Below are 25,054 nucleotides of genomic sequence, written 5' to 3' on the forward strand. Positions count from 1 at the left end.
TACAATGTACGGACGAATCTGCGGAGGGTACTTGGCAAGGACGAAATACCAAAACACGTACACCTGGCTGAAATCGCATAAAGATGCCGTGGACTATACACACACACCAAGGGGGCTGTACGAAATGTGCGGAAGAGCAGCAGCAAAAGCACGCCTGTATGGAGCAGCTGAAGCGGCGCTGGGATCTGTACGGAAACTGCCGTACGATGGCTGGAGGGCACCGGACGCTAACGGGCAACGAGCTCTCACCGCTCTCTCTCACCGCTACTCACACACTCACACTCACACACACACACACTCACGCACACGCGCGCGCACACACACACATTTTTGTGTGTAAAAGAATCTTTCGTTAAGAAGAATGTACATTCATAGCTGTCCCAAAGTAAGACAGCTACTACTCATAAGCTGGAAGAAGATGAAAAGAAAAACCAAGGTAATGTACATTCAAAGCTGCATCAAAGAGGACCAACTCTCACTCCGAACTAAAAACAGTGTGAAAAAACTTATAATTGGGCCGGAGGAAGATCTCCTTGGGCATGTGTGTGCGCGCGGGCGCACACACACACGCACGCACACGCAGGCATGCACGCACGCGCACACATTTTTGTGAAAAGCAAATATTTCGTAATAAAAGGAATGTACATTCATAGCTGGCCCACAAGAGAGCAACTTCTATGGAAGAACTAGAAACAGTGAGAAAACACTTCCAGTTGGACCAAAGGAAGATCTCCAAGAAAGTGGGCATCTTGGAGAGACTGATGCAAAGAAGAATGAAAGAGTATAAACATCCATCGAGGAGTGCGCGTACAACCAAAGAAAGCTATGGGCTCTATGGTCGATATGGGCATGATATAACAACCATAGACCCTAATAGCGACACTGGTAAAAGAACCGATCATAGTCCGGTCTGGAGGCATATGTACCAAACAACCAGACGTGCCTGTCAAAAGAAATTCTAGGAAAATCGGCATGAAGAAAGGCTTGCTAATCTGGGAAGAGAATCATGAGCAGTAGGACAAGTCTAGACAAGATGCAACATGGTCTCCCGCAGATGTATTTGTTGATCAATGATCTGGTCTGGCTCTAAGAGCTGGGTCTCTCCTTGAAGCAATGGTGCATCGTTTAAAATCGGTCGAATTGGTGGGTTTCCATGGAAAGGTTTCAGGAGGTGCACATGAAAAGAATTATGAATTTTCCAATCGGGTGGTAAATCGAGCCGATAGGCATTGTCATTAATGTGCTCCAAAACTTTAAAGGGACCATAGGATTTAGGGGCAAACTTAACTACAGGGTGTGTCTCAATACTCTTAAGTCTACGCTTCTCAATACGTAACATGATTAGGTCACCTTCAGCAGATACAACTTTCTTTCTACCCTTGTTTGCACGTGCAGTATACACAGCTTGAGCATGCTCGATATTCTTTTTGACAGTAGTCAAAATGCTAGAGAAATCTTCAGTAAATCCATCAGCAGCCTCTACTTGGTGCTTAAGGCGGGTCAATAGAGTAGGAATGGTCTTTCCATAGATAATTTGGAATGGAGATTTGCTTGTAGCAGAGTGCTTAGTGTTGTTGTAGGCAAATTGTAATATGTGTATAAATTTGTCCCATTTGCCTCGCTGAGTAGACACGTAAGCATGTAACATGTCATAAATAGTATTTTGTGTGACCTTGGTTTGGCCATTAGAATCGGGATGAAAAGCAATGGAAAAATCTAACTTCATACCAAGATTGTTAAAGAGTGCGGTCCAGAAGTTACTACAAAATTTACTATCCCGGTCTGACACGATTACTTTTGGAAGGCCATGGTGTATAAAGATGTGCTTGATGAACAAATGAGCAGCCTGAACTGCGGTCAAGGTCTTCTTACAAGGAATAAAGTAAGCTTGCTTGCTAAATCTATCAATGATAGTCCAAATCTTATCAAAACCTGAGCTAGTTGTAGGAAATCTAGTAATGAAGTCCATAGAAATCTGCTCCCATGGGCCATCAGGAATTGTTAAAGACATAAGTAAACCTTGATATTTGCCCTTGTAGCTCTTGACTTTTTGACAAATAAGACATTGTGCAACAAAAGTTTCGACATCAACTTTAAGCTTAGGCTAGAAAAAATCTTGAATAACAGTCTAATACATAGCATCGATGCCTCTATGTCCCATGTAGGGTGGGTGATGTACCTCTTCTAGTACCAAGCGTCGAAATGGTGCAGTGACACACAAGCGCTTTTCGTAGAATAGATAGTCATTATGAATGGAATACGAGGCCATAGGGGTGCTATTAGCTTGCTTAATCTTATGCCAAATTTTTGAAAAGTCTCGATAAGTAGGATAGTCCGCCTTCATAGGCTTGAAAGGGTCTCCCTCGATGACTGAGATATTATTTATGCTAGGTCGACGGCTCAGTGCATCGGCAACTACATTGTCTTTGCCTGGTTGATATTGGATCATCGGTTAATGTGCCGATTCGAGGTCGCCGACTGAGTAAGGAGACGTCTAAGACTCTGGTGATCAGTTTAATGAGTAACTTGGAACCCATAAGATAGTGTTTCTAGAGTTTAAGGGCATGCATCACAGCGACTAATTCTTTATCATACTTGGAATAGTTTAGCTCTGCTGGCTTTAATTTACGTGACTCGAATGCAATTGGATGGTTATCTTACATGAGCATAGCCCCAAAACCCTATCTACTAGCATCAGTAACCATGACAAAGAAGGGTCTCGTAAAGTCCGGCATGGTCAAAACTGGTGTGTGCGTCATTGCACCCTAAGTCGTTGAAAAGCTAAAGTGTGCTGCTCACTCCAAGAGAAAGCACGAGTCTTACGTAGTAGTTCGGTCAATGAATGTGCCTTGTGTGCAAAATTTTCTAACAAATCTGCGATAGAAACTACACAGACCTAGAAAGAATCGTAACTCATGGATATCTTTAGGCTGTGACTTCTACCTTCTTGGGATCTACTTGAATGCCTTCAGCTGAAACAATGTGTGCAAGATATTCAATTTCAGGTTGGAAAAAAGAACTTTTCTTAGGGTTGGCATACAGTTGGTTCTCACGTAAGAGAGAGAAAACAAGATTCAAGTGTTTCTCATGTTCCTCTCGACTCTTGCTATAAATCATGATATCATCAAAGAAAACTACCACAAAGTCTTAATAGGGTAGGAAGATACGATTCATCATCCGACTAAATGTGGCAGGTGCATTGGTCAATCCAAAAGGCATAACAAGAAATTCATAGTGACCAGTTTGGGTTCTAAAAGCAGTCTTGAAAATATCGGACTCGATCACTCTCACTTGATGATATCCTGACCTAAGATCGATCTTGCTAAAGATGTGGATCCTTTCAACTTGTCGAGTAGATCATCAACTCTCGGAATGGGGTATCAATTTTTCACTGTGATTTTATTTAAGGTACGATAATCGATGCACATTCGGAAAGTTCCATTTTTCTTCTTGACAAGGAGAACGGGTGCCTCAAATGGTGAGCTACTAGGTCGAATTAGGCCTCTAGCCAAAAGATCTTCTATTTGGGTTTGAATCTCTTGCTGCTTAGTAGAATTGTGTCTATATGGTGATTTACATGGTGGTGCGCTACTTGGAATAAGGTCAGTCTTATGATCCTCAGGTCTAGATTGAGGTAGGCCAGGGGGTAAGTCTCTGATAAAGCAGTCGTCATAGGTAGCTAGAAAAGGATCCAAAGGCTCTTGCTTAGTTCTCTTAGTCTTAGGACTAGCCTCAATCTTATTGACCATGACCAGATATGTCTTCTCACGTTTGCGCAAAGCTCTTTTAGCTTGGGTATGTGACAATATAGGCCAAGAGGGAAGATTCTTATCGCATTCTAGAGTCATAGTCTTAGTGCCTTGTGTCAGAGTAATGGTGCATTCAAGATAATCAGGTTTGGCATTATGATCGACGTGCAAGGGCATCCCTAGAATGAGATCTTGCTTACGCGAAGGAGCGACTAAGAAATCACGGCTCTCAACTAATGGCCCTAAAGTTACCTCAAGATCCTCAACCATTTGCAAACAATTATAATTCGATCCTTGAAAAGCTGATTTGATTTTATATTTTGTTTTGATGGTTGCAAGCCCTAACTTTTCAAGTAAACGTTGCGAAATGAAATCATGGGTGCTTCCATCATCAAATAAGACACTATGTTCTTTTTCGTGCAATAGTGCAGTCATATGTAACAAAGAAGTACGAAAATAAGATGCACTTTCACTTGAATAACACTTACCTGAAGGGGTGTAGTCGGCATCTTTAGTGTCGTTGTCCTCATCCTCGCCCTCTTGCTTGAAAGATTTATCATGGGATCCATCATTAATGTAGTTGATTCGTGCGGAGTTGTTGCGTTGACTATTACCGTTGGTATGTCCATTGGTTCTTCCTCCATTGCCTCTGTTGTTGTTGGTAGCATTCTTTGCTTGGGTACCTGTCTTGTGTGTAGCAAGTGGATTCTTTGGACATTCATAAGAGTAGTGTCCCTTCTCTTTGCATTCATAACAGGTGATAAGTTCTTTGGTTCTTCGATTAATACGTGACTTAGCAGGTTTCCAATTATACTTACCATCATATCTACCAACTTTACCACTTACACCCTCCTGCTTGAAGTATGAAGTATGCTTCTTTGTTCGAGGGGTGCGAGTAGCAAAGCTTCTTCCCTGCTTTCTTTCTGACTCTAATGCCAAATCCATAGCTCAGAAGCTGTAGATGGTTGAAGCATATGTACATCAGCACGAATAGTAGGACGTAAACCCTTAACAAAGGTATGACATTGCTCCTTTCAGGACACTTTCTCAATAGTTTGCAATTGAAGTAGAGAGGAAAGATATTTCTCGGTGTATGCGTCCACACTCTCATTATCCAACTGCCTCAATCTTCGCCATTGCCTGTGAGTATCCTCTTCAAACTGTGTAAGTAGGAAGCGCTTCTTGATTTTATCTTTGAATGCTTCCCATGTCTTTGGAACATGAGTGCTTTCGGCAACCACACTCCACCATAATTGTGCATTGCTTGTCATGTGACTCGCAGCAAGTTTTACCTTCTCGATCTCTTCGTACCGTTCTCCCAAAAAGTATTGATTGAAAGAACTAATCCACGCAAGTAAAGTTTGTCCATCTCTTTAACCATCATATTTTGGAAAAGGAAAAGTTTTGCGATTAATCTTACCAAACTTCTTCTTATCATGAAGCTTGAGTGCTTTCAAGATGGCCTTCCCCACGTTGTCTTCATCGCTGGACTCATGTGAAGGAGTAGTGTCATGATGTCGTTGTAGTAAAGTCTTCACATGTCGCTCCTTCTTCCTTTGATGTCTCGTCTTGCTTCCTCCACACTCACTATCACTGGTGTTGATGATTTGCTGCTTTCACTTTTTTCATCATCTCTGTCCTTCATACGCTTCTTTGTGACTTCAGTCATCTCTTTTAACACTCGATTTGCGCGTTCTTCGTTGACTTTATGCGTGTCGCGCATGTTGCACATGTACTCAAGTTCCTGCTCAAGGTCCCGTGCATGATGTTTCCATGCATCCAATGAATTTGATGCATGCATAGGTTCCTCGTCCTCAATCGACATAGGTGGCTTCCAAGTTGTCGTCACTTGGCGTAGAGCATCTTCAATCTCTTGACGTTGTTGCTTCTCATGCTGATAGTGTTCTCGCCATTCTTCCTCAGTAAATGTCATCAGTGTTGGACTTCTTCTTGACCGATGGTGATCGTTTTCCACATCCTCATCATGATGTAGATCTTCAGGATAACCTATCTCTGATGGAATACGCCTTCCAGACATAGTTAAGTATATGCATGGTGCAAAGAAGAAATCACTATGAAAGGAAATACACACAAACACAAGACTTATCTCAATTCGGTTTCCAAGCTTTGAAAGCGGCTATTTGTCGAATAGTATCTCTGTGGGCTCTCGAACTCACACGATTCCAACAAGTGAATCCATGCTGCAAGGTACAAAGCAAAGCTCGTGTCCGATAGCACTTGTAGACTGCCTCCTGTTCTCGTGAACACTTGCTTTTGCTTCCCTTTATTGGCTGTATGGAGCCTGTTTCTTCGCAGTCATAACTGTATCTCCTTGCTTGGCATTGAGTGAACTTACCCTCTTGCCATTACTTTATCTAAATGTGAGTTCCAAAACTGAAATTTTTTGTCTCTATGATTTGCATCATGAAATGTAATGCCCTCACATGTGAGACTCCTAAGTTAGTTTATTATCTTTGAAAGGTGGGACTGTGAGTTTGTTAATGAGAGGTTTGCAATATGGAGTGATACGTTTAAAAAAATATTATGCTGCTTCTTGATTAAGGTGTATGTTATTGCTCTTCCTTTTATAAAGTGATGATTGTCCATTGTAATAAAGATGAATTATTGTCTAAAAAATATGTAGAACTTAAAAGTCTACTGTAAATATCTCATACTAATCTTTATTGTAGGAGGGGAATATGGAGCAACACTATGGAGGATGCCAGAGCACCCAAAAAATTCAAGTCAATTGCAAAAATTGGCCTCTTTGGATGGTCATGCAAGGAAGATTAAATGGTACAATTTCGCCAACCCCTTAATGTACATGGTTGATTATAGAATTTAGCTCATGTTATCTATGATGCTTTTAGGCTATTGAGGGTACATGTTGGGTACATCTCTCTCTCATGTCTTATCCACTATAAGCCGCAAATCCCACATAGCATAGTGCTTGCAGCATTTACAATGTGAATTTACAGTGTGGCCCTTGCATATGGACATTATTGCTTTTCAAGATCGACTTTGTTGCTAGACCAGTCAATGCAAGATCCCCTGAAGTGCATTTTCCTTGACATGCAATTTGTAGCAGAGGCTGATGAGGGATGTTGGTATGCCTGTGTGGATAGCTGGTTTCACTTCAATGGTAAGACCTCAGCACCTTGCTGCCCTAGAAGATAGCCTAGGTTCCTGCCCCAGATGAGCTCAGTCTCCAGCAACTCTTGCCCTTGATTTGCCTCCTGGATGTAGGCCCAAAGGTAAGGCTGGTGCTGGTCCTTCTGCTCCCTTGTGTGCTGGCCTGCTGGATGCGAAATGCCTCCCCAAGGGGCTCCTTTTATAGGCCCCAAAGGGGCTCCAAACTGACCGACTTGGAGGCTCCCTCTGGCCAATTCAGTCTGGCCCTCAATCGACCCCCCATGCCCCTTTATGTATGTAAGGGCTGCAGCCCCTACCTTTGCTGCACCAGCTGGACTCTTGTGTGCCCTGCACATCTGCCTTCTGCCAGGCCATGGTCTGCCCAATTGTGCCATCTACCAGGGCTCCCTTTCCAGCTTCAATCCTGCACCTTCTTGCTGCTCCTCAGTTGCTTCCTGCCAGGCCAGATCCAAGGTGGCACATTGCCCCGCCATCTTTCCTGCCCACCCATCTGCTCCCTTGATGCAGCCTCTGAGGCTTTGGGTGGATCTCTTTACGTGCTGCCCACATGGCAGCCTTGCTGCTGTCCATGTGGAAGCCACTTCTCCTCTCTTTTCTGGGCCTACCCTGCCCGAGGTCTCCCTCCCCCACGCTCTCCTCATTTTGGGCTTACAGATGGGGAGGTGACCTTTCCAACACTGGCACCTTATTTGACCTCTAGAGGCTCCTTCTTGAAGTTATCTGGGCTTAGAGAGATTTTCCTTGGAATCCAACAGTCTTTGAAGCCATGTCCCACCTAGCCTTCTGTAAAAGATAGGCGATAATCCCATGTTACTTCACCAAAAGTGTCTGCTGCTTCAGGATAGAAAAGACGCAACAAAGTTTAGATCAGCATGAACAGAGATACACCAAGTTCAAGGTGTTGATTATGGAATCTGGATACACCAAGTTCAGGTTATTGATTTAGAATTAAAGGTGGATACACCAAGTTCAGGGTGTTGATTATGTCCACTTTTAAGTTGTGTGTGTTGATTGGAGATTTCTTATTGACTTCGGTCCGCATTGTGGAGAAGATGAGCTTGACATGTCCAACTATGCAATGTGGATCAGGATCAAGAGTCTCATGACCTAATGGAGACTATGGAGGTGTATGTACTCGAGGCCAAGTGACACCATCTTTGGGACGATAACACAAAGCCATGTCAGGCATTAGTTATTTTTTTGTGGGAAGAAATCTTTTATTGCTGTAGAATAATTACATTCATAGTTACTTCAAAAAACGAAGTAACTACTACTCAACTGAAGATCTCAGTATAAGCTGTATATACATCCTGATCAATCAAACGAGTCTGAAGACAATCATAAAATGATTGTTGCAGAGATCGTTTGAAAAAAAGAAAAGATGAAAATAGTGGATCACCAAAGACTCTATGATTTCTGTCCATCCATAAAGTCCATAGTGTCCAATAGCGCACCCATACAAAAAATAAATCAAATCCCTGTCTCTTTGGATGAAAGCCAAACAACTAGAAAAATCTGCCAAAAGTAACAGTAGGAAATCGTTGTCAAAGCCTCTGTCTGATGAGAGCAATGAGATCAGAAGTGTTTGGACAGGACCAAAAGATATGAAACACTGATTCAGTAGAGTGCTGACATCGGTGACAAACAGCTGAAGCAATATGTCTGTGTGCGAGTAACTGTCCGGATGGAAAAATGCCAAGAAGAACTCGCCATAGGAAAAGTTGTTGTCGTAGAGGGACTTTGTAATGCCAAAGGAGACGCAGTCTTTTTCTCCACCACTTCATTGAGCGATCTATATGCCAAACAGTATTTGCTTTGTGGGAAATCCAAGGCTGAGGTAATAACACTTTATACAGTGATGATACTGTGATATGTGAGAGCTTCAGAGGACGGGCATATAAGGAAGGAGAGCGTAAGATCCAATCCTCAAGGCGATTCTGAAGTTCCAAATGGGGTACCGGCAAGTACGGTTGGAGCATTGCTGAAATTCGATGCCATAAAGGGCGATAATGAGCTCCCAAGCCATATTTGCGAGTAGCCATAGAAAAAGATAAGATTGTGTTATCATCCTGAAGTACATCCGCCACAGATGAAATGCCTTTGAAGGAGAGAAAATAAGAACGTCGGGGTTCTTGTATGGCCAAAGGGGGGTGGAAAACTTTAGACCAAAAAATATTCTCTATCCTCAAAGAGTTGCCCGAGAGAGAGTCCCTGCCATGCCATTCCAAATGGGATAGAATATGTTTCCAATCAAGAAGCAGACGAGAGACAAAAGGGCATCCTCTGATCTTGCCTTAGATAGAGCCAAATAAAAATACCACTGAATAAGCTGCCAATGCCCAAAGGCAGATGTATGAAGATGTAATAAGAGAGAGCGGATCATGAAAGCCCAAGGCTGATCTCCTTGCAGAAACTGTATCATCATTTTCCCTCTGTGAGCAAGTAAATGCATTTGAATATCAAGAATGTTCAGACCTCCGTGCATCTTGGGAGAACAGAGACGATGCATAGAGAGTAATCTGAGACTTTTCTTGCCATGTTTTGAACGCCAGAAAATTTCCATGATAGCTGACATAAATGAAACCAGATCTGCCTTAGTGAACATGGTGAGAGGCAGATAAAATTGTATGTATGCTATCAAAATGGATTGTGTGATTCGCAGGCGAACATGTAATGGCCAAGTTGCAAGCTTCCAATATTCAAGTTTTGCCCTTAACTTTGCTAGCACCCAATCAGTTTGTTGTGAGCGGGTGAGTCCCCAGCCTAGAGGATAACCAAGATGTCAAATAAAATGAGAAGCGGGGACAATTTCCTCAGGCCACAGAAGGTTGTGCCATTCCTGTGCATGTAATGGCAGCAATTTTGATTTCTGAAAATTTACCCGAAGGCTAGCAGCCAAACCATATGTAGTAAGAGCATGCATAAATCAGCCCGAGTATTTTTTGGAGTAAAGAATGAATCATCAGCATATGCCTGAGCAATCATGTTGCGACTACCAAGAATCTCCAAACCGTGCAACTGATCAGTGTCCAAAAGGTGATCCAAATATTGAAGCAGTGGATGGGTGGCTATAGCAAAAAGTAAAGCACTCAGGGGACATCCTTGCCTGACAGAGCAAGCAAGAGTCCAGGATGGGGAAATATCTCCTGAGAGTATACAGGCAGCTTCACTATCTTGATATAGCCAAGTGATGAGCTGCTGCATTTTTGTGCCAAAACCCAATGCTTGCATAGTCGATGAAATAAAATCCCACTGAACAGTATCAAAGGCTTTGGCAATATCAATTTGCAGGAACAAAGCATCCTGCTGTGTATATTTAGCATATTCAATTCCAATGTAGGCATTAGCAATGTTATCGGTGATGTGCCTGCGCGGGACGAAGCCATATTAAGCAGGATGCAACCCATCATGTAAAATCCCCTTTAGCCGATCGACAATCATTTTGGTGGTGACTTTGTAAATTACGGGCATAAGAGTGATAGGTCTCCAATCTGCCAAAGACTCACAAATTTGTTTTTTGGGAAGGAGCTTAACAAGACCTCTCTTCATGTGTCCGGCATTTTCTGATTTTGCCACGCAGCATTCACCATATATAGCAATGAATGCTTCAAAATAGGCCAGTAGGCTAGAAAAAGCTCTACTGTTAAACCATCCCATCCAGGGGATTTCCATCTGCCACATGATTTGATCGCATCTGACAGTTCCCTCTCAGTAAAAGGTTCCTCCAATTCCAAAGCTTTAGGAGGGGAAATGATAGGAGAAACATGTTGCAACAGTAAATTTCGTGCATGCAAAATCTGTTGCGAGAGAGGAGCTGCAGAGCCAAATTGCTGAGAGAAATGATGCACACAAAAGGAAGCAAGCTGTGACCGTGAGGTAGTCCATGATCCATCGGGCATAAGCACTCTGCAAATTTCTGTTTTGATTCTCCTTTGATGTAAACTTTTGAAAAATTCTTTGGAAGAGCAACCTTTATCTGTAAAGGCTCTTTGTCTTGCTTTAGTCTCCCATTTTGCCAGTTTCCTTTGATCATTTAGTTTAAGACAATGTCTGGCCTGGCATAGTGTTGTTTGCTCATGCAAGGACAAAGAACGGTGATGATTGAGTTCAGTGAGGTCTTGACAAGTAGATTTGGCTTGAGCAATGGTTTCCCTCAGAGTCTTCAGGTAAGACTTGCCATAAACTCTAATCACCACTTGCATTTTAGAAATAAAAGTATCCCAGGCATCATCAACATTGAGATGGCTGCTAGAGGAAAGACAATGAGCTGCTTCAGTAACCATTGCCTTGAAATCAGCATGTTGCAGATAACTATTGTTGATGATGAGATGTCTCCTGTGTGGCAATCTATCATCTGGCATGTTATGAAAAGATAACCGTAACCATAGTGGTGCATGGTCTGAATGCACAAAGGCATAGTCAATCCACATTTTGCATGTGAACTCCCCATTTTGTTGGGGAGCAACACTATACCATCGATCCAGACGTGCCTGATAGGCTGAAAGAGCATTATGTTGAAAAGTGTAGCCCGGTGACAAAGGCTGCAATTCCTTCCAAAGGTCAACCAGATCCAGATGTAGAAGTAGTTGAGACCATGCATGCCTTTCAGGAGATAACATATGATCATGTCTGGAGGTGTTGTCTCCCTGTTGTGGAGCATTATTGAAATCACCACATATGTAGGCATGATATCTCCACGGATATTGTCGCATGGCATCCCAAATTGCAGTTCTTCCTCTGGAGGACTGAGGTGCATAAACTGAAGCAGATTCAAACACCTCTCCTCTAATAAGGCATTGGAGAACAAGCCATCTCCCTTTGTTGTCATTTAATGCAATGGCTGGTTGAAGCTCATGTTTGATCAGAAGGACAACTCCTGAGAAAGAGTGCTCCCCAGCATAAAAAATATCATATCCACACAGTAGTGTCCTGTCTTGCCTGCATACATATGTTGGTTGTGTTCTTGTAATGCCACTATGTCAGGCTGAAATCTGTTGATGTACAGCCACACAGATTTCCATTTCCTACTGTCACACATGCCCTGGACATTGAGTGTAAAACATTTGATGTGAGCAGTCATATATACAGGTATTTATAGTAATGTAACAACTATGTACAGCAGCAAAATTTATGAGGTCAGCCTTGCATTTCTATCTCAGGGTCGAGACCTCGCACCTGAGAAGAAGTAGCCGCCTGAGAAGTAGACAGCAAAGCAGCAACCTCTTCTTCAGGGAAGAGTGTTCTGCTGGCTGTTACTGCGGCCCATGTAATCCCAATTCCTGTGTTTATCTCTGGGGTATTCCCGCTAGAAGAGGCACCAGTCCAAGTGCGGGGGGGTGGAATTCTTCTAGCAGAAATAACTTTTCTTGGACTCTGCCAACCATCAGTTGAAGGTTGCTGTCCTTTGGTCGAGGATTGAATGACAGGAGGTGAATGTGATGTGAGATTCCCATTGGGAGCCACTGGAGCTTTGCCTTTATCCTGACTCCCAGCAGGCTGTCTACTGCTTTTATTTTTGTTGACCACTGGAGTAGGAACATCTTTAGTGGGCATAGAAACTGACAAAGTGGCACGAGGCATTTTATGTGGATTCATTGGACACTGTGAAGCCATGTGTCCAAACTTTTTGCATTCAAAATAGGCCCCTGCAAATAAACCCCATTTGAGTTTATAAAAAGCACTTCCCATGTTCACATTATTCACCGTGACTGAATAAGAGTCTGGTGTGGGATTATCAGTATCCCAGGGAATGCAAAATCTGTTTGAGTTGCCATTTGGCCGTGGTGGGTAAACCACTTTACCTAAAGATGCTGCAATTTTAGGCAAAAGCGAGGCCATACATTGGGGGAAATCAACAACTTCAACCCAAACCGGGCATCTGTGTCGGATTAAAGCCTGATAGTCCCTTGTGAGAGACCATGGCAAGACATGCACCATTCGCTGCCCAAAAAAAAGAGGTGAGTGTTCCAAAAGCATTTGTCTGTGGATCTCATCCACCATGATAACCTCAAAAAAGCCTCTGGCCGCATAGTGTACTTTACGAACAAAAGAGCCAGTCAATGTGCGTGTCAGCCAGTTGCCTATTTCTGCAGCAGGTGGCATTCGGCCTGGAAAAAATAAAATGACTGCATTCTTGGCATATTCTCTGACCGGATCCACAATTTCATCGACCTCAACCATGAGGCCAACTGAAGGAACCGAGTCTTTCCACTCTTTTCTAGTATCTGCAAATCCTTCATGCATTATATCATATACCAGTTGAGCCTCAAGAGTCTCATGTATCGGGTCATGCTGACCCTCAACCTGCTTTTGTTTCTTGCAGGGAGCCGAGCACTCCTTTTGAAACGTTTTTTCATATGAATACTCTGCCATGACTTTGTAAAAAAGGGAACTTGAAAATGAAATACATGTAAAAGGGCAGTAAAAGCCAAAAAAATCAGTCCCAAAAGAAGTATTCACAGGAGGTCCAGGAGAAAGGATAAGAAGAGTATAATGGGGAGGAGAACCACAGATGGGAATGCAAGATTTTGGCTGGAACACAAGACGTTTGGAGAAGACAGCAGAGCCCAAAAAAACTCCAAGGATTTGTACGGTTGGAAGTAGGGGATTGTACGGGATTGTACGGATGGAGCTGTACGGGGGGGGCAGGTGTACGGCCAAAACTGTGGGAAGAAAGTGAAACAGGGACTGACACAGCAGAACAGAAAAGTACAAGCGTACAGACGCTGTACGGTGCCGTACGGCTGTACGGACGTGGCTTCACAGGAATTTTGGAGAGGGACGAAAAAAGGACAACGAAACACCACGTGAGCGAAGCACGAAGACCTAGGGAGCTATGGAAAAGGAAATGGGCTGTGCGAAACGGCCTGTACGCTGTACGGAAAACGCCGTACAGGCTGTACGGGTAGCCGTACTGGTTGTACGGGACGCTGCAGAAAGCTTCGACAATGCCTCAGCTCTTCTCGACGCTCTCGCACCTCCAAGCTCTTACACACCACTACTCTCTCTCACACACACACACTCACACCACACACACACACACACTGTCAGGCATTAGTTACAGCATAACAGGAGAAGGCTATAGATGTGTTTGATTTCCTTATTCAGACAATGACAAACAATGTCTTACAGTTGACTTAGTTAGCCTCGATTGCTCATGACATATTGGATAATTCTCAAGGATCAATATGGTACTCAAGAAGTTCCCTTGCAGTTCCCAAGGATTTGTCATGGCACTAAAAATCCGTCATAGCAGCTGCCTGATCACTTCAAAATTGCTCAGGGCCATGATCCTAGCAGGAGGGGGACACAACTACGAAGAGGATTTCAGTGCGTGAATAAAGAGCAAAGGCAAAGACAATTGAGGGGCTACACATAAAAGGTTGGTTAGAATGGTAGATCATGAAGAAGCTTCCAAAAAAATGATAGTCAAGGGCTTGTTTTACAACAAGATGGGGGCACTACACCAAAGAGTGCAAGAAGGAAGTTGACAAGAAGTGGGCAAAGGGAACTCTAAAGAGGGGACCAAGGCTAGAAAGAAATGTTGTCATTTAAGAATTCACCATCAAACCAATGCAGCATAAAAATCAGGCTGAAGTTAGATTTCCTAGCATTTGTGTGCATGGTGATGGCGATGTTGAAAGGGCGGTGAGGGATAATGTGATGTGGTGCAACTAGTGACTAGTTGTTGTAAAGTGCACGTGAGAATGTTATCCACACAATGGGAGGGAGAATTACTCATGTATGAAGATTGCAAGCATGTGTAGAAGTGTGGATTCTCCCGCACCCCTTTCGGTATTTCTTTAATTAAGTGAGAGGCCCTGAATTCTAGGCTACATAAGGGATACATTCTTTCTTACATCTAGGGCATTCCACATCCCATTGGGCATCCACATACCCTGCATAGCCTTTACTGTTCACTGCTCTCACCACCTTTGGCAGTAGGTCTTCATCCCTAGTCCAAGAAGCTTGCACACAACTTGGAACTGTCACTAGTAACCATGCTTGGCCACACAGTCCCCATAGCTGTCACTAGTGCCCAAAAAGCTAACTATTTGCTCAAAGCAGAAAAAGAAAGCATACAAGAGCTTTCTCCACTGTCCAGGACTGCCATGACCAATAGTTTCTCACCCTATGGGTCGCACAATCCTGATACATCAACTTGTTTTTCATAAGAGAACTGGCATCAGAACACAACAAACACTATGGCAGTCACACATGTACTGTCCCACTTTAAGTCGGCTAGTTAGGGGTCTGCCAATTGGTTTTTACAGCAGGCCTTGGGGCCTATAAAAGGAGAGGCCCTGGGCCTCATAATTCATTCAACAGCTCAGCCAACCATCAGAGGAGCAGCAGAAGCAGCGATACTCACACCCTCAGGCCTACATCTAGGAGGCAGAGGAGACTAGGATTTGCTGCAGACAGAGTTCCTCTAGGGCTGGACCTTGGCTGTCTTCTAGGGCAGCAAGGTGTTTGGATCTGGACGGAAAGTCTACTTACGCTCGAGGTGGAGCACGCGGGCTTGAGTCTAGAGAGAGACCTTGTGGTAAGAACAGAGGACCACACCATCGGTGGGACTCTGGATCTATCTCTTTTGTATTGTGTCCATAGCTTTGGACGGAAATATATTATTTTGGTGTCTTCTATATCTGGCTGGTTCATTGTCTATTGATAAGTCTGCACACCTATGCTATGCACATAAGTTTAAGAAGTTTGCGATTCCACACCCCACACCACACTGTGTGAGCTCCCGGGCTATTCTATTAGTCTTTCGATGTGCGTACCCTCTGTTGGGTCATTTCTAACATGGTATCAGAGCTCAAGTAGGAGGCTCACAGGTGTGGGAGCTTGAAGGCAAGGACCTTGCTGAAGGACGACCCTGATTTAGAAGCTCTTGGGAATCGACTTCCACGACTGGAGGACAGTGCCCTTGCGAGAAGGAGGGTGACTCAGGTTCAATCAGGTGCGTAAGGAGTTCTAGTCTACTGAAGGTTGAGTTTGATCGACTTTGCTGTGTGGTTTAACAAGAGAGATGTTGACCTCTTCAGCCTCTTCAGCCCCTGCTCTCCCTTCCTCCTCCCCTAGATTTCTCTCTTTCACTATCCCTAACTTTGGAGAGTCTGGAAAACTGGATGGGTCAAATTACCCGATCTGGAAGGTGAAGATCCGGAGTCATTTAGTGTCTCGAAAGCTATGGAAATTGACAACGGGAGTGGAGACGAAGCCAGAGGACATGGTGGACAGACAGGGGAATATCCTCATGGTAGTAGACGAAGAGGAGCTTGAAGCTTTGGAAGACAGAGATGCCCACACCCTGGCATTGATCATTGGGACTACGGTGGACTCTGTGCTTCCTCACTTCCAGATGGTCGAGACATTAGTAGAGGCGTGGGTCACTCTGAAGGATCTGCACGAGACAGACAACACATCCCGGATCTTGCTTCTTCAGCATTAGCTCTACAACCTAGATATGGATGAGGGATACATAACCACTTGATGAAGGTCAAGGTGGTGAGGAATCAAGTGGCATCAGTTGGTCAGAAGGTGGACTCGTGCCATTTGGCCTTGATGGTTCTGATGAGGCTACCTCGGAGTTTCAAAAGCTTTGTTACAACTGTGACAGCAGGACAGAGGACCAAACCTCTTACTTTTGAGGAGTTGGGTCCATTATTGCTACAGGAAGAAGCTACGGAGAAGCTCTACAACAACGACAAAGACGACAATGCACTGCTTGCGAAGGATTACGTTGACAAAGGAAAGGGCAAGCCTAACGGTGGCAAGTCCAAGAAAGATGACTCTGATGACGAGGACACTTCCAAGAGGAAGTAGAAGAAGTGCTGCTACTGTGACACGCCAGGTCATTTTGCGAAGGACTACAGAAAGAAGAAGACGGATCAGAAAAACAAAAGGAAGGAGTCCGACTCAGATTCAGAGGGTGATACAAAGGCCAAAGCAAATGTGGTAATCGAAGAGTTGTTCCTGGTGACATCTCCGTGTGTTACCGAGATAAGATATGTTGACCTAGAAACCACAGTGAGGATGTCTGACATTGAGATGTGGGTCAACGAGGAGTTAGAGACCTTTGTGAAGGTGACGGACAGCATGGAGTGCTAGGTATCTTCCAGGTGCGTGGCTGTTGACACTGACACGAGGGTGGATTCCATGGAGTGCGCTTGGGTCTCATGTTTAAATGGATGCTGTACTTCAGAAGGAGACAGTACAGGATTACACAGGCTATTGGTGGGTGCCTCGATGAGGTGCATGGTTTGCTTTGAGAGGAAGCACACAGGCAGTACGACGATTTGGTATGTGTGAGTGCTAAGGGAGAGAGAGCAGAGTATGTGAGCAAGAGAGCAAGAGAGTAGGAGAGTGAGAGCTGAAAGCAATAGTTGAAATAGAAGAGTGTGCTACAACTGAAGAGTGGGATAGGTTTTGTCTAAGTGACAAAACCTTATCCTTCACTAACCGTAGTTAGTGAACTAACTGTGGTTAGGGGGAAAAACCTCTAAAATGAGGGACAAGTGTCCCTAACCTACTTATTACATTACATTGGTCACTGCTAAATTATAACAATAATTCTAACACCCCCCTGCAGTGCCAATGTCATGTACAAGGAAATGATCAATCACCAAAAGGAGATAAGTTCAGGGGATTGCGAAATGCCTCAAACTTTTCACGTGGAAGTGCTTTGGTGAAAATGTCTGCAACATTGTCATGTGTTGACACATAGATCATACTGATCTCTCCTGCATGCAACTTCTCTCTGACGTAGTGATAGTGAACCTCAATGTGCTTCGTGCGAGCATGAAACACAGGATTCTTTGCCACTGCAATAGCACTCTGACTATCAGTGAGAATTGGAGAAGGACCCTCCAATGAAAGATGAAGATCAGCAAATAAACGACGCAGCCAAACACATTCAACTGTCGCCATGAAAGCTGCCCTGTACTCAGCTTTACATGAGGAGGTAGCCACTGTAGACTGTTTCTTGCTTAACCAAGAAATACAAGCTTTGCCCAAAAAGAAACAATTGCCACTTGTGGACTCCCTAGTGTCATAGTCTCCAGCCCAATCTGAGTCACTGTAGGCATGCATTTGCAAGTCACTCCCCCTGGGAAACATCAAGCCAAAAGACTTTGTACCTTGCAAGTAATGGAAGATGCGTTTTACAGCCTGCCAATGCATAGTCTTTGGGCTGTGCATATACTTGCTCACCTGAGAAACTGCAAACTGAATATCAGGTCGTGTATTGCAGAGATAAATGAGGCATCCAACAGCCTTACTATAGAGTGTGACATCAATTGATTCACCTGCATCATGCATTGTAAGCTTCAGCCCCGGCTCCATGGGAGTAGCTATGGGCTTACAATCCTGCATGTTGAATCTGTCCAAGAGTTTCTGCACATACTTGGATTGAGACATAACGATGCCACTTTTCTCTTGAGTGAATTGGATCCCTAAATAAAAGTGTAGCAGCCCCAAATCTGACATGTCAAAAGTGGTCTGCAATTCAGCTTTAAAATCTGCAATATTATCCTCATTTGACCCTGTGAGTAGTAAGTCATCTACATAAAGAACGATGACTAAAATATCCCCCCCATCCTTCTTGATGTAGAGGGTGCTCTCAGTTGGACTATTGTGCAGCCCCTTGCTGGTCAGAAAGGCATGAATTTTGGCATACCATGCACGTGGGGCTTGTTTCAGCCCATACAAAGCTTTATTCAGCTTGCATACTTGATGTGCATTTCTTGAAATTTCAAAGCCCGGAGGTTGTTTGACATAAACCTCTTCCAACAGTGATGCAGCGGGATTCTTTATGTGACGCGCTACTCCTCGTGCGAGCCCTTCTCCCCTCGCTATCGCATCTACCCCCTACCTCCCTATCTGCCTCGCCTCGTCCGCCTCGCCAAGAACGGGCAGGATGACCCCGCCTCCCCCTCCAAACCCTCACAGAAGCGTCAGCGCCTTCATTCCGAACTACCAGCCTCTTCACCGACCTCGGCTGCGAGTAGACAGTTGTTCGCAGCCTACTAGTCCTCACCATGAGCTTACACTTTGTTTCCTGGAATGTGAACGGGTTTCATTCTTCTGGCACCTGTGGTCCTAGGAAGCTTATCTTGAGACAGGAACTTCAACGAGCAATGATTGGTCGCTTGGATATGCTCCTGCTCTAGGAGCATAAGCTTTCAGTGGCTCATACCCGAAGTTGCGGGAAGATCCTCCCTGGGCACTCTCATAAGCCCTCGATCGGAGCACAGGGGAGGAGCGGCAGTGTCTGTACGTCCGTCTGCGAGTCGATTGCCCAGGGAGTTTTTGGCCATGGTACGTTGATCCCAGGCCGTGCGCTGTGGGTTGGCCTAGAGTTGGAGGGCTCCAAAATAGGAGTCCTGAACATTTATGCACCCACAGACCTCCGATGCAGAGCCACCTTCTGGAGGACACTTACAGAGCTTCTCCCAGACATGGATTCGTGGATTGTTGGAGGCGACTTCAACAATCTGGAGACCTTGGAGGACCAGCAGGGCAGAGGACCAGAGTTTACAGGTATAGCTCAGGCAGAGCAGTCCGCTTGGGACTCCTTTCTCTTTGCGACAGGAGGGAGGGACAGCTGGAGAGACCCGTCCTTCCGCCCATGGCATGGGAGCTTGGACTTCTCGTGGGGTTTCCGCAGGGATGGGGGCAGACTCCTGGAGAGATTGGACAGATTTTATGTCAGTGATTGGGCCATCAGCAGAGGTGGTCAGGTGGGTGTAGTGCCAGGGACGACCCAGACCCCCGGCTACTCTCCACCGGGTCTTGGAGGCTCTGGCTCTATGGGGGAGGACAGCGGATGGCCACATCATTACCGACCAGGAGGAGGTCATGGGGTTGGCTACTGACTTCTATAGGACTCTTTTCCAGCAGGAGCAGCTTGCCCCCCGCACCAGACGTTCCTGCGAGGAGGTGTGGAGGCACATTCCGGCCCTTGTTCAGCCCAGCATGCAGACGACGCTGATGGCACCATTTACCATTGTCGATATGGAGGAGGCCTTGATGGCCATCGATGGGCAGAAATGCCATGGTGAGGATGGACGTCCTGAAGAACTCTCTGCTCATCCGGTCGCCCTTCCTAGCCCAGTAGGAGAGGGAGGCGTGATAAGAAAACTCCGAGCGATGCTGGAGAGTCTCCTCAAGAAGGGCTCTGGCTCGGAGGGCCTGGATCCGAAGCTCCTCCGAACCCGGAGCTGCCTGCTGGAGCCGCTGAATGGAGGCGAGGTCCCTACGAAGAGCTCTCTCTCTGCCCCACCACTCCTGACGAACCTGAAGGGCTGCTAGCTGGCAAATCTGGCTGGACTCCTGCAGAGCCTGCGCCACCGACTCTGCCAAATCCACGCACTCGCCCCAATCTCTGTCCCAAAGGCTACCGATACTACTGCGCACCTCCTCCCTAGAGAAGATGGAATCAGGAATCCTGCATGAACGGGGGGGAAGGGACTGAGCTGCCGAGTCTAGTGTCAAGAGCACTGGCGCGTGGTCGGTCCTTCTGCTCGACTTTGAGAAGGCTTACGATCGAGTGGACTGGTCCTTCTTGGAGGGTACTTTGGATAGACTTGGATTCCCAGTGGGATGGATTCAGGGTATCTCAGCGTTATACAGGACAGCTTCCAGCAGGGTCATCATCGGCGGCAGGATGGGAAAGCAATTTCGATTGGAGAGATCAGTGCGTCAGGGTTGCCCACTTGCTCCGTACCTGTTTCTCTTCTTCGCCGAGGCGCTGATGCACTTTCTTCGTGCGAGGTCGACAGGGATTCGGGGTGTTCGCCTTCCCATCAGGGAGGACACTGAGCTCCTGGACTCGGAGTATGTAGATGACACGGCGCTTTATGTTCAGGATGATGAGATGACGCTGGAGAGGGTGAGGTTGGCCTTAGAGGTCTTCTGTTCGGCAGCTGGTGCAAAAATCAACTGGAACAAATCAGTTGGTTTTCTCGCAGACCCTGGGGCCTGCTCACAGTGGGGGAGGTTTTTGGGCTTCAGATGGATCCCGCGGGGGCAGACTACTAGATATCTCGGTTTTCAGGTCGGCCTGGACATCACGCCATCTCAGCAGTTTCTCCCAGTGTTAGATTCCATACGACGGAAGCTGGCTTTTTGGAGCACTGCTAAGCTCTCTCTTGCAGGACGTGCTCTTGTGGTCAATCAGGTTCTCCTGGCCACGGCCTGGTATGTGGCCTCTTGTTGGTGCTTCTCGAGATCTTGCGTGGCACAGCTCAGGAGGATGGTTCGGAATTTCCTGTGGTTCGGAGGGGATGGTCTCAGAGATACCAGAGCCAGGGTAGCCTGGCAGACAGTCATTCTTCCGCAGGCTGAGGGTGGCTTGGGGGTCATTGATCCAGAGCTCCAGAGTCAGGCCCTGCTGGGCAAGTTAGTCATTCGCGGTTTGACCTCGGGGGGGCAAACGTGGAAGATGTTACTTCAGCAGGGGATCAGTTCTTGCACCCCACGCCGAGGAGGGGAGTGGCTACCATCCCTCAGGTGGATCTTCACCTCTGCACCGCTTACCTGCCCCCGTTCCTCGCTCATTCGCAGCCTGCTCACGGTTTGGAGGCGACTTCGTCTCAGTCTCATCCAGTCGCCTCCTAGCAGTCAGGAGGAGATTGACCGCCAGTCGCTCATCTGGAACGGTCAGGTCAGAGATGCCTCGGGCCTTCAGCTGGGGGAGAGGTCGCATATCTCGTGGGACGGTTGGATGCGTGGGCCCGCTCGATCCCTTCGAGTTTGGAGGGATACTTACAGACACTTGGAGACTGCTGCTCTAGCAGCCGCAGCAGGGGGTGTCCGAGGAGCTCAGGTGAGGCGCACAGAGATAGATGGAGCGATTCCTGCCGGATGGTTGGTTCCACCAGAGATTCAGACCCCCATGCCTGGTGATGCCCGTTGGCTTGGACAGTTCACCCCTCGTGGCATCCCACTGGTTGTTGCCGGCTGGCTGGACGACACCTTTGTCTCCTTCGCTATTTTGGGGGACGGCCAACTCAGGAGAGAGGGTGTGCTCATCGACCCCCTTCTCTCGTGGCAGAGGGTTCGTGTCGTAGGCCTCGTGGGGAAGGTTTGGCAGATCGATCCTAGAGTAGAGCAGGATCAGCTGTAGGTGTGGCGTCTCTGGCTTTGGGAGGAGCGGGCCCTTTCAGAGCTTGATTGGGACCCAGGAGAGTGGAGATGGCCAGAGGTTGTGGCAGATCAGGGGTCGACCCCTTTCTTTGCTTACAGCACGAAACTGGGCAGGAGCGTTCTCGGGAGGATGCAGAGCAGACCGCCCACCCAGCGGCCCAGTTGGTATGCTCAGGGTATTTCCAGGCTATTTCTGCAGGCCTTTTGGAAGGCCTTGTGGGAGAGCTAGCGGCCGTGGAAGATTTCCTACTTCCTTTGGCTACTTGCCCACAAGGGACTTCCAGTGGGGAGCTGGTTGCGGCAGATTGGTCAGGAAGGACTCTGTCAAATTTGTCATGAGGACGAGGAGTCACCAAAGCACTGCCTATGGAGCTGCACTCGCGCCCAGGACGTGTGGAGGTGGGCCTTCGGGATCCTTTCTCGTGCAGCACCGGAGTAGATTTGATCACTTGGGGCGCGTTCTGCTGGTGCAGCACCACACCTGGCTATCACCAGTTGTTCGAGGCAGGCCCGCAGGACCCTATGTTCCTCATCACACAAGGGACTTGGGAGCCCTTGAGGGCATCCCGCAGCACTTGGCAGAGGTGGACACAGGTTCTCAGGTGAGGCAGCCAGTCTGGGAGATTATTAGCAGCATCGTCGGATGGCACATTTGGACCTCGCGCTGCGTGCAGATCCTCGAAGGTACCTCTCTTTCGACTGCCCAAGTCATGGCCGACATCTGGAGCGAGATTATCCACACGCTCAGAGGCCAGTGGGACCAGATCCAGGGGGACTCCCGGGCTGGCCGGGAGAAGCGGAGACGATTCCTCGGTGATTGGGATACGTAGGGCCTCTTCTTCGAGCATACATCTCAGGGCCTTCAGTGGCGCTACTCACTGCCTCTCTGGCTGTTTATGCACACCCGCCTGATCCCTCCTTGAGAGAGAGCTTTTTGTTTCCTCTTAGGGCTGTGTCCGATTTGTGAACGCAGCCCCGTCAGCTGCAAAACTGACCCCATGTATTCCTGTTTTTTCGAATCAGCTCTGTTTTTTCGGAAAAATAAACCTCTTCCAACAAGTCTCCATTAAGGAAGGCTGTTTTAATGTCCAACTGATGAACATTCCATTCAAAATTTGCAGCCATGGCTATAACTGACCGGATGGTTGTCATTCTGGATGTAGGAGCAAAAGTCTCCTCATAGTCTATGCCCTTTTTCTGAGCATATTCTTTTGCAACCAGCCTTGCCTTGTACCGATCAATGGACCCATCTGGCTTTCTTTTGACTTTGAAAACCCACCGTGTACCTATGGCATGTTTACCTGGTGGCAAATTGACAACTTCCCATGTCTGATTTTTTTGAATGGACTGCAATTCATCGTGCATGGCATTCATCCAATGCACATTATCCTGTGCTTCTTCAAATGTCTAAGGCTCCTCCTCATCAAGAAGAGTACTTGCATAAGCTGATTCAACTGAAAGAGCTCCCCCCCCATGCCTTACTACACTATGAGTTCTGCCAGGTAATGGAGCATCAATTTTACTCTCCCTGAGAGTTTGTAACAGCCAATTGGAAACTGTTTTTGCTGCATGTATATCTGCAGTTTCTTGCTGAACAACCTCTTCCATGGCTTGTGGAGGTGGTAAGACATCCTGTGGCTGAATCGGAGCATGTGGAGGTATCTGGAAATTTTGATTTGCATCAGATATATCAGCAGGGGTACCCAAGGCAATGTTAGAATTATTGTTATAATTTAGCAGTGACCAATGTAATGTAATAAGTAGGTTAGGGGCACTTTTCCCTCACTTAGAGGTTTTCCCCCCTAACCACAGTTAGTTCACTAACTACGGTTAGTGAAGGATAAGGTTTTGTCACTTAGACAAAACCTATCACTCTATTCAGTTGTAACACTCATCTAATAGCAACTATTGTTTTCAGCTCTCTCTTTCTCTTGCTCCTGCTCTCACACTTTGCTCTCTCCCTATTCTCACATTTGGTATCAGAGCAGGTTGACCCTGCTCCTTGCTCCTTGCCCGAAAGCTTCAGCCCGCTCCTTGTCCGTACAGTCCGTACATTGTACAGGTTGCTTCCTTACAACCTTCGTTAGGAGTCCGTATATTTCTGCGCCTGCTCTGTACAGCTACTTCCTCAGCTCCCGTCCGTATTGCACCAATGCCATACTACCGTACGCTGTACAATTGACAGCAGCGCCGTACGTTGTACAGAGTCTCAGCTCCCACCCGTGCTGTACTTTCTGCATCGCCGTACAGTCGCCGTCGATTGATTTTGTACCAGCCCGTATTGTACCTGCACCGTACATGTCTGTACCAGCTCTTCGTCCGTAATGCTGTCCTTGGTTGCCTTTCGTACAAGACGTACGGACTATTCCGTACAGTCTTCGCACCTTCTGTACATTCATCGTACAGCTTGGCCGTACATTCCGTACTGTTTTGCCATACAGCCTACAGCACACAGCTCGTCCGTACAGTACGGCCATCCGTACCTCTGTCGTACATTCACTGTACAGGCCGTACATCCATATGTCAGATGTACTGTTAGTTTCGTACTAATAGTTCCGTACATTTGCATTTGGCCTTCTGAGCATGTTTCATTCCTGCAGGCATTCTTGCAGTTGGTCGTTTGGCAAACATTTCTTTACAGATAGCCATTGTTTGGGGTAGTTCTTGTAGAAAATTCGGGGCATTTTGTACTCGCGGGCAGACATTGCAAACACTTTGCAGGTGTTGAAGAAAGTTGGAGTTGCACTTGAATCAAGCATTGCAGATCTGGTCTGAAATTTAGGGCTTTTGTTCAGAAATTGCAGATTTGGGGCTTTTAGTAAATTTGCCCCTTTATGGTTGCAATTTCAAGCCACAAATTGGGGCTTTTGTGATTGGAGAGCAATTTGACAGGTTTCAGTTCACACTGCCTTTCTGTGAGTGTTTTGAAGCACTTTTGGCAGGTTTTGGGAGAGATTGGATGCTCTGGCAGATTACTGACAGAGACATTACAGAGTTTTGAG

At 46.3% G+C, this 25,054-nt stretch overlaps 1 protein-coding gene across 2 annotated transcripts in view; it reads left to right on the plus strand.

The window, feature by feature from the left end:
- LOC147902662 (WD repeat-containing protein DWA2-like) overlaps positions 1-25,054 on the plus strand; it is a 100,958-nt gene that overhangs the window by 12,025 nt on the left and 63,879 nt on the right. For both annotated transcript variants that reach the window (XM_087373217.1, XM_087373218.1), the window contains exon 4: positions 6,440-6,545. In XM_087373217.1, coding sequence (XP_087229343.1) covers positions 6,440-6,545 — 106 coding nt within the window. The remainder of the gene's footprint in view (positions 1-6,439; positions 6,546-25,054) is intronic.

Source organism: Dipteris shenzhenensis, chromosome 4 (genome assembly GCF_047967505.1).
Source record: "Dipteris shenzhenensis isolate YYH24624 ecotype China chromosome 4, Dip_SZ_1.0, whole genome shotgun sequence".
In the NCBI taxonomy this organism is placed as follows: Eukaryota; Viridiplantae; Streptophyta; class Polypodiopsida; order Gleicheniales; family Dipteridaceae; genus Dipteris; species Dipteris shenzhenensis.